Source organism: Arabidopsis lyrata, assembly GCF_000004255.2.
Source record: "Arabidopsis lyrata subsp. lyrata unplaced genomic scaffold ARALYscaffold_5, whole genome shotgun sequence".
In the NCBI taxonomy this organism is placed as follows: domain Eukaryota; kingdom Viridiplantae; phylum Streptophyta; class Magnoliopsida; order Brassicales; family Brassicaceae; genus Arabidopsis; species Arabidopsis lyrata.
Window position 1 is genome coordinate 6,712,759 of NW_003302551.1, and position 10,075 is coordinate 6,722,833.

The following is a 10,075-nucleotide window of genomic DNA, read 5'->3' on the forward strand; positions in this document are numbered from 1 at the left end:
GCTTCACCAAATCCACGACTGTTTTAACAGACACATCTTCCAGAACATCGTCCTCCGCACTACCAACCTGCAACACATACACAAAAACGCATAAACAAGCTACCCAAACATTACATCAAATATAAACTCACTACATACCATATCATTTACCTTTTCTTCTTTCTTCTTCTTCTTCTTCTTTTGTACATCTCTTTCATAAGATTCACCACCCTCACGTTTTTCCACCAAATCACTTACATTTCTTTCTTTCTTCTTCTTCTTCTTCTTCTTTTCTGCATCTCCTTCACCAGATTCAACACCCTCACTGTTGATCACATCCTTGACATTGTGGACTTTCTGCCTCTTTACGGGAGATTCAGAGTCACTCGCTGCATTAGAATTTACATTTTTCTTCTTCTTCTCAGTCTTCTTCACATCCCAATAACCTTTAACAAACTTATCCTCATGTATGTCTCGGATCAAATTATCAAGTGCTGGGTCCTCTTCTTCATCTGGCCACGTATGAAATAGCTCTCTGACATCATCCTTCATAACCAATTTACTCACACGCAGCTATAACATAAGAGATTATAAAACCCATTAGTAAGTTTAAACTGAATCATCAATAATTATAACTCAGCCATTACTAACCATCACTAATATAACTCAGCCATCCATAAATCATAACTCAGTCATCAAAAACGATAACTCAGCCATCACAAAATTTAACTCAGCCATTACTAAAATATAACTCAGTCAGTAACTATCATAACTCAGTCATCGAAAACGATAACTCAGCCATCACAAAATATAACTCAGCCATTACTAAAACATAACTCAGTCAGTAACTATCATAACTCAGTCAATAACTTTCATAACACAGCCAAAACCTTACCTCACCATGCGCTTTGATATCTTCAGCAATGGTCAATTCCATTGTTTTACGTGTACGGTTTCCACCCCAACGAAGCAACGGTATCTCATCCTTGTTGACTACTCTCCCATATCGCTCTCCAAAGCATTTGACTGAATCATACGCCAAAGCCTGTAACACGTAAACCATACCACTGACGGTGTACGTCTTTCCAACAGGCCTCAACAACTTTATAGAATTAACCAGGGCTTCAAATGCTGACCGACCCCATGGATAAGTGTTCATGGATTCCTCATCAAAAACTCTTTTCGCACTCTCAAATGGTATTCTAGAGTTATGATGCAAGCCATACAGTCCAATGGCTTGAAGAGTCAACAGCCCCAACCACTTACGCTTTTCAGGAGTCCATGTCCTACACACTAGTAATCCTGTCCTCAGTTCATCTAACTTTGGACCTTCACCACCAGGCACATTCAATTCACTGAAGAACGCTTTGTAGTCAGCTTTAGGTTCAAACTTTTCTGTAGGGATTGAACCTGTGTTTAACCCCGTGATATGACCAAATTCGTTCAAGCCAAACCTGATAGGTTGACCACCAACTAGAAACCAAATCTCCTTCTTGTGTATTCTTAACTGTCTACACAGTAGAAAATGTACAGTCTTACCAGACCACATGAATTGGCTTTCAGCTAGCTTAGCAATTATTCCAATAGGTGACCCCTTCAGTTCATTCCACGCTTTTTGTCCTATTGATTCTATAATCACAGGGACATCTACCATCTTGATATTGTGATTTAACAATTTATTCTCCAGAATAGACTCCCCTTCTGCGTAAAGTCTTGGAGGGTAATCCCTTGGTTGTTCTTCAGAAATAACCTTAGCCATCTGATAAACCATAAATCAGCCGTAAGCATACAGTAACTCAGTCACAACATAAAACAAACTCAGCCACAGTTGAGCAGATAAACCATAACTCAGTCGTAAGCATAGAGTAACTCAGCCACAACGTAAAACAAACTCAGCCACACCATAAAACAAACTCAGCCATAGATGCATTGATAAATCATAAATCAGTCTAAAGCAAACAATAACTCAGCCATGGAATCGAATAGATATAACAAATTAGCCACCATATGAAAATCAACGTTGGCGAAAATCATCTGTAATAAGCGTCGATAAAAACCCTCAATTTCTTCGCGATAGTTTTCGGAAAACGGTTTCAATCACGGAAATCACTCGCTATTGAACTTAGATGCGGGAAAAATGTCGGAAAATCCAAAATAAAGATTCGACACATACCTTAAACAAGTTGAGTTGAGACGAAATGGTCCCGACTTGAGGTGAGGCGACGAAGTAAAAGGTCCTGACTTGAGTAGAGACGAAATGCGACGGAGAGAACGAGAGATTTAAGAGTTTCGGCCGGAATTAGGGTTTCTTAGTCTTAGTCGGAATCGCGTTTCCGTCGGAGAAAGAAAAAGTTTTTTACAGTTTTTTTTTTTCGGAGATGAACAGTGACAGAGAGGGAAATCGAAAGGGTTCTCTTAATGACGTTAATGACGTGGCTTTAATTTGTTTTTCTTTTAATGACGTGGATTAACATAATTTTCGTTAATCATTTCTTAATTAAAAATGGATTAAAAAAATCTTTATAAAAAAAAACTAATCAAGGGTGTTAATTGTAATTACACAAAGACGCTAAACATATGAGTAATTTTTAAAAAATGTATGATATTCTAGTAATATTCGAACTTTTGGTTAACATCTGAGTAAATAACACTTTAGATATTTGATAATATAGCGTTTTTTGATATGCAATATATAAATAAACAATAGCGATAATTATTTGCTATAATATTTTTAATTATTTGTAAATATATATATATATATATATATATATATATATATATATAGAGAATTTTGTAATACGTAGATGTTTTGTATTTATATGGTATTTGTGTATTTATAAAATATTGTATTTATACAGTATTTATACAAATCATTTACATTATTTCGTTTTTATTAATTTCTAATTATATTTAATTCATATTTTATTAGGTCTTTTTGGATAAATTGACATTAAAAATATCATTTTTATATGAATTCATAATACAAAATATTATATTACAAAGTAAAAATACAAAATTAAAAAATAAAAAGTACATATAGTAACTGCATTTATCAAATCCAAAACAATTCAAATCTAAATCCCATTAAGGTCTAGAAACATTGAATATTAACATCCTACTCTCATCAATTTCACCACGTATATCTCGAACTTGATTATGAGAGTTGTTCTTCCATTCGCCTTCTTCAAATCACCATCCCTTCTTTAAAAAAAATGTTGCTACTTTTACAGAATCGTCTTCTCTAATCTAACACCCGAGCACGATCCATCAAGTTGTGTCAACACAGTTCCTTCAATCCAACCTCCCATCACGCTGGTCGCCTTCTTCCTCCTCTCAAAAGGTAATTCCAGTTACCCAAATCGTAAAAGTTGATTGTCTTTCTCTCTTTTTTGATTTTTATCTATTCAGTTGCAGGTACTTCTATCTCTGCTTGCAACATGAAACTTGATTTTACACCGATTGCTCAACTAGAGTCTGTGACTGAGAATGAAATTTGGAAAATTAAAGCATGAGTTGACCGTTTTTGGCTATTCCAAAATAATGATAAGCCTGGAGATTCTGATGTACTTGATTTAGTACTTGTGGATGATAAGGTGGAAAACAAAATTCAAATATATGTTTATTTGATTTAGATATTTTTGTACTTTTGTAATCCAATTTTTTCTCTTTTAATGACAGGGAGACCGTATACAAGCATGCATCAGAGGAAAATTAATTCAAAAGTTCGAATAAGATCTTCAAGAAGGAGAATGTCGTATACTGATGAATTTTAAGTTGTCTCCTAATTTTGGGAGTTACAGGGCAACTGGACACTCTTTCAAAATCTTTCTCACTTGGTCAACAATTGTGAAGCCTTGTGAGGAAATCCCAAACCAATCACTTCGTTTCAGTTTCATCCCTTTTGATAAGCTTCAGAGACATGACGAAAACCCTTGGTACGTGTTGGTGAAATCGTTGGAATGAATGATCTTAAGGAAATTACTGTTCGCAATGCTCCATCTAAATTGCTGAATGTTCAACTCAAGAGCCTTGAGTTAGTAACTTCCAACTTGGTAGTCATTATTATTAATCTATTATGTCTCTCTTTTCAAAATCGTGTTCTTATATATGCAGTGATTCAATAATTGATTGTGTATTTTGGGGATTGTGGCATAGTGAACATTACCGAAATCAGATTTGGGGATTGAAACGAACGTCTTTAGATATCACCGGCCAGACATCGAGCTGCACCCAGATTTACTTACATCTTTCATCTTTTCGTGATGATATGTGTCGAACGAACGAAATCGAATTTTTTTTCTCAGAAATCGAACTGCAACTATATCACTTTTTGTTTCCTGAGACTCTCATCGAAATCGAGCTACACTTAGATCAATTTTTTTTTCTGAGAACGCCGACGAAATTTTGATTTTGAGATGAGAGAGACCAAAGGACCGATGCTGGAAAGTAAAACTTACTTTTCTTTATTTTTTTAATGAAACGAAAATAATTCTATGGTGACGACCAAAAAAAAAATAATTCTTTGGTCATGCGTTCACATTATGTAACTCTTATGAGTTATGACACTCTCTATTTAATTTAATAAATTTTGACTTTTATTAAAATCACACGTTAAGGTGTATCGTTTGTGCTATAGTGTTTGTAATGTTTTCTCCCTTCATCTTTTTCTACGTTTAATTATCATAATTTCTAGATTTTTAATTAATTGAAATACATTACATATTATGAAGTCCGGGCCAAAATATTAGTATATATATATATATATATATATATATATTTGTATTTTTTACATTATATATTCGTTGTTTTAATTCTGTAATTAGATTTCAAATGAGTCAATTAGCTGTATGCTAATTATTTGAGAAATAATTAGCTTGTACATACACAACTTTTATTTTTTGCAAAACAAGAGATAGAAATCTTTGGTTTTGAAAAAATCGGACGAATTTACCCCTGGAATAAGACACATGTGTATTTCCCGATATATCACTATATATCATGATATATAATCAAAAAGAGAATGGTTAGAAAAACCAGAAACTGATGTTGGATCATAAAAAACCAATCAATCTCTATGACGACTCTGCAAAGAATCCTCCAAATCAAGATCAACACCAACACGATTCAAGACATTATCTTCCACTTATTCTCAAGTTCCTTAAATCTCTCAACATCAAACTTATGACTCTTAAGCAACCTCCTCTGTCTAGAAAGAAACAACCTTTTCATGAAATCTTGATATGTTGGGTCTCTTGAAGTCATCAAGAAATAAGCATAACCCACAATAATCCCAGTAGCTGTAGTGAAAAACGTTATTTGTTCTTAGCGTCGTCGGTTGACGGTGTCTCAAATCATCTCTAACAGAAGCTCAATAATAACGAACGACACCCAAACATACGACGTCTCTATATCAAATTTTTTTTTAAGGTTTATTGAGTTCATTTTAATCAGAAAAATGCGACGAGTTTAATGAATTCAAAATATCATAATTTTAGATGCAATCAGTTTCACAATTAAGAAGAATCATTTGTTTGGGGTTATCATAAAGTAAAGAAAAAAGAAAAAGAAAAAAATAAATATTAAAAGTAAAGAGAAACAAAGAAGGAAGGAAAGAAGAATGAAGTGTTTGATTTTAGGGGTATTTTAGTCTTTTTATCATGTTTTCAGTTGATCATTTATTTACAGGTTTGCCACTTTTCCTTTGACTTAAATACTTTTCAGTCTTAGGGTATGTAGTGTAATTACTAATTTCAAATTCTACGCCCTAAATCAAAAACACACTAAATTTCCTTACTATTTTGTGTTTTGTAGTAGTTTAATTATTTTCTAATCTATTTTACGTTCTTACTAATTTTCATCAGTTTTATTTATTCACTTTTAAAATTACTCATACATATTGTGATATGATCATTTACTATACATGCATTTAGATTTGTGGACACGAGTTCACATATATAAACATAGATACACATAATTTCTCTCTAATCTTCTTCCTTCTTATTGTTTTTCTGGTCGAATGTCTTTTGTATCCATCAGCTTTATACCATATGCTTGCAATATATTCAAAGTTGTACGTACCACCACATATCCCAAACACAACAAATCATCATCATCCTTTTCATCTGCAAACACATCACAGTTTTTTTTTATGTGGAATTCAAAGATACATGGCAAATAGACCTCTGGTTCAAGAGGCCTTAAGACTCCTCTTGGCTTGATCTTGTCTTCAATTAACAGCTGCAACACCCAACATCTGAATCATAAGCTTAAAATTTGTAACTTAGAGAAGTAAAGACAGGAAAAAGTAATAAGGACCAGAGCTCCAATGGCTGCATGGATCCCGACAGTCTTGGCCATAGCGGTCCTTGCTTGTCCGTTCTAGACGTCCCCGAATTCCAAAAGAGTCGCACTGGGTTTCTCTGTACATTTGCTTTTAGGGAGTTCCACCTCTAATTTGTGATGTAGAAGCACCATGTCCTGAAAACATAAGGTAAAAGATTGTCCAAATTTTATGTCAGAAGTAACATCAAGTGCAAGAGAGAGAAAACCAATGGTAGCAACGAAAGACTAGAAACATAGACCTGCTCATTTTCGGAATACATTGACGAACCACAAAACTCGGTGTTCTCTTCTATGCGAATTCAAGCATAACATCATCCTTAACCTAAATTTCATTGTGATATAAGAGCTCAAAAATTTCCTTGGAGATTGCAAGGAGAACCTCAAGATTATAAATGAACTAAGATAGGTGATATCTCTTAAAACTTAAATTTGGATACGAGGTTAAAATTTAGAAATACCTTTAAAGGACACTAGCTCTCAAACACATGCCTTGTCCATATCATAACAATACAACCAAAGCTCCACCGAGTATACACTTTGTGATAAAGAGTTCAAAGGATCAGACACTCAAATTACAATGACTGTCGACTCACATCAACACACGAGCAAGAAAGTAAACAAATAAGAAAATAACAGCTTACAATGTAGAAACAAGCGGCAGTAGCAATAAAATTGTAGATTTGAAGACTTATCTAAAAAAGAAATCGACAAACCCTTATAATCGAAATCCCAAATTGATTATTAACCAAACTTAAAATCAAACTTAAAATCAAACTTAAAATCGAAATCCCACATACCTGTTAGTTCTTCTAAGCACGAAATTCAACTGCAAGAACAGTCAAACACATATCAATTAGAAACCGATAACACTGAATAAACCAACTATTTACCAAAACCATAAAATCGAAATCCCAAATTGAACTCGAATACCTTTATCTGAAGTCTCACCGACCTCTGACTGCTAAACAAAAAAAAACTCGATGGATTAATACTAAATTAGAACCTTAAATCTGTTCAAATAACCAAAAACCCAAACACAATTTCACCTTCAATGTCAAATTTGACCATACCACTTCGATTTACCAATGTAGATGACGATGATTAATAGGGAACGAAACTGCGAGAAGGATATCAAGACAGATATCGAAAACAAGACTGAGATTGAGAGGGAACGAAATGGAGACCGATAGAGATTGAGATTGAAAGTAAGATGAACGGGACTGTGATTGAGAGATCAAGATAGAGATGGAGGAAGGAGTCTGAGTGAGAGATAGAAACAGAGATCAGCTTGTGTGTTGCGTGAAAGAAGAAGTGAAAGAGATGGGTAGGCCTAGGCAAAAAAACCGTACCCGAGTATCCGAACCGAAACCGACCCGAAAAAACCGGTTCGGGGCGGGTACGGATATTAGCTATTTACCCTATTGGGTCTTGTATTGTCGTATCCGTGGGTATAGGATAAAACCCGATCCGAACCCGATACCCGAACGGGTACCCGATTACCCAAAATTACTTATACTTTTTTTTTTTTTTTTTTGATCAAAGGGAAATTTCATTCAATTGGGACATTAGGGTTCATTACAAGCACCAAGAACCTCTTTGGCCAGGGCATCTGCCTGACGATTAAGGTTTCGTGGGGTGAAATTAAAAGAGCAAAACGCAAAAATTGACGATAGAGACAGGATGTCGTGGAGAATCCCGTGGAGTTCCTTGTGTGGGAGCTCCGAATTGATTGCTTTGACAAGGTTCAACGAGTCTGAAGCAAAATAAACATTGGTGAAAGCTGATTCAATTGCAACTTTAACCGCAGCAAGAGTTGCAAGGGCTTCGGCTACCAGTGGAGATCTGACATGAGATACAGCGAGAGATCCAGCTAGAACAACATGGTCTTGTTGGGTCTTCACGATCCAGCCAAGGCCAGCCTTTCCATCCTCCTTCCAAGCTGCGTCAGAGTAAATTCTCAGAGTGAGATCATCGACTAAGGTCTGTGTGGGTACTCGTGGAGGGCTTGATTTAATGGGGATCGATCTTTGTGATGCTTGCCATTCCCTTGCACGGACAATTCCGATGGTCATCGCTTCCGTGGCAGGGATAACTTTCTTGCTAAAAAGTAATTGGTTCCTTGTTGTCCAAATTGACCAGAGAATCCACGGCGATAAAGGTCCTTCTCCAATCCCCGAAGGTGGGAGGCAAATCAGCTTATTGACCATTGATATACCTTCTCTTGTAGAAGAGATGGAGCCTGTATTTAGGCGGGAGCTGAAAGGGGCTAAACTCCAGATTTGATTAGCCATAGGGCAATGGAAGAAGAGGTGTAGGGTGGTTTCAGTTTCGCCACAGTGAGGTCCTTCTCCAATCCCCGAAGGTGTAATATTTATACTTATACTTATACATATAAAAACTTTATATATATATGTAATATTTGAGCTAAATACATTTATATCCAAATATCTGAGAGTAATTACCAAAAATTAAATGCACTTATATTTATATATTTAAGACTAAATATATTTATACGCGAGATGCTTGTAAATTTTTTAATTATTTGGACAAAATTCCGGTTATTCGGATAAATTTTTGGGTGAAACTTGGATATTTGAGTAAAATTGCGGATAAAATTCGGATATTAGAGTAAAATTTCGGGTAAAATTCGGGTATTTGGTAAAATTTTGGGTATTTGGGTATAAAATACCCGAACCCGATGGGTGCCCGATTTTTTCGGGTATTTAGCGGTTCTAAAAATCTAAACCCGAACCGACCCGAACCCGATTAGACCCGAACCGAAACCGAACCGATATTTTAGATTTACCCTATTGGGTCCTAAACTCCTCTACCCGAAAGACCCGTACCCGATCGGGTTTTACCCGAACCCGACCCGCATACCCGAATGCCCACCCCTAGATGGAGGTGTCGAATGGGGGAGAAAGAGATATAGACGTGAAACCTAATTTTTGACCAAAAAATTTTTATTTTATTTTTATTCTTTTACTAAGTAAAATTTTAGAGCCAAAATTTTCAGTTTTCCGGTTATCCTTACGATAACATTTTCATTGTTATATATGCTATCGTAGAACCAAAAACTAAGCACTAATACAGAATGTTTTCGTGCCTATTCTACCATAGCGTTTGTCTTTTCGAAAACGCTATAAAAATTTTCTTAAAACTCAACCATAGCAAAAACATTTAAAACGCTATACAGTACTGCTATTAATACCTCCATGATTGGAATAATATTTTTATTTTTATGATATAGCCGGACTCGTGTTTAGCGAGCTGCCTACGTACCCTAAAATAGGATCAAGCCAAATCGTAGTTCGATTGTGTTTGCTTTAGCAATAGAACTTTTTCAAGTTGATGATGTTCCAAGGCCTCTGAACGGGGTTTCCGTAAAGGTCTTGTAAACGGTAAACACCATTTCGGATTTTTTCTGTGATTTGATAAGGACCTTCCCAGTTAATACCGAGTTTTCCAGCTCCTTCTTCTTTTGTGTTATCTAACACTCGTCTTAAAACAAAGTCTCCTACATTTAAAGGTCTGTTTTTCAACTTTGAGTTATAGTATCGAGCGGTCAATTGCTGATAGTTTTGAAGTCGAATAAGGGATTGATCTAGCCTTTCATCGATTGTATCAAGAATGTCTTCTAATAATTTAGAATTTAGTTCTTCGTTAAGAGGAGCTTCGCTCCGGCGTAAACCAGGAACATTCAGTTCGGCTGGGACTACAACTTCCATTCCATATATTAATGAGAATGGAGTTT

General features: G+C 35.4%; 1 protein-coding gene and 2 long non-coding RNA genes across 20 annotated transcripts; 1 reads left to right on the forward strand and 2 right to left on the reverse strand.

Annotated features, from left to right (window-relative positions):
* Positions 1 to 2,961: 2,961 nt before the first annotated feature.
* Positions 2,962 to 4,354, forward strand: LOC110228037. 4 transcript variants are annotated; one of them, XR_002331638.1, is made up of 3 exons: positions 2,984 to 3,319; positions 3,388 to 3,572; positions 3,658 to 4,354. It is a non-coding gene; the product is annotated as an uncharacterized LOC110228037 (long non-coding RNA). The 4 variants fall into 4 exon arrangements; XR_002331639.1 differs by having other exon boundaries at positions 3,067 to 3,319; positions 3,388 to 4,012; positions 4,093 to 4,354; XR_002331640.1 differs by having other exon boundaries at positions 2,962 to 3,319; positions 3,394 to 4,354.
* Positions 4,355 to 5,875: 1,521 nt separating this feature from the next.
* On the reverse strand, positions 5,876 to 7,755 carry LOC110228450. Of its 15 annotated transcripts, none has more exons than XR_002332006.1 (6): positions 7,368 to 7,658; positions 7,252 to 7,279; positions 7,119 to 7,147; positions 6,780 to 6,856; positions 6,561 to 6,643; positions 5,876 to 6,456 (listed from the first exon to the last, which is right to left on the reverse strand). It is a non-coding gene; the product is annotated as an uncharacterized LOC110228450 (long non-coding RNA). The 15 variants fall into 15 exon arrangements; XR_002332010.1 differs by adding an exon at positions 6,963 to 7,013 and having other exon boundaries at positions 5,884 to 6,643; positions 7,392 to 7,755; XR_002332013.1 differs by adding an exon at positions 6,963 to 7,013 and having other exon boundaries at positions 5,884 to 6,643; positions 7,252 to 7,282; positions 7,392 to 7,755.
* An 82-nt stretch (positions 7,756 to 7,837) lies between these two features.
* LOC110228449 lies at positions 7,838 to 8,688 on the reverse strand. Its single transcript, XM_021026030.1, has one exon. It carries the CDS (start codon positions 8,610 to 8,612, stop codon positions 7,887 to 7,889), a length of 726 nt encoding a protein of 241 aa, XP_020881689.1. The 5' UTR covers positions 8,613 to 8,688; the 3' UTR covers positions 7,838 to 7,886.
* Positions 8,689 to 10,075: the final 1,387 nt, after the last annotated feature.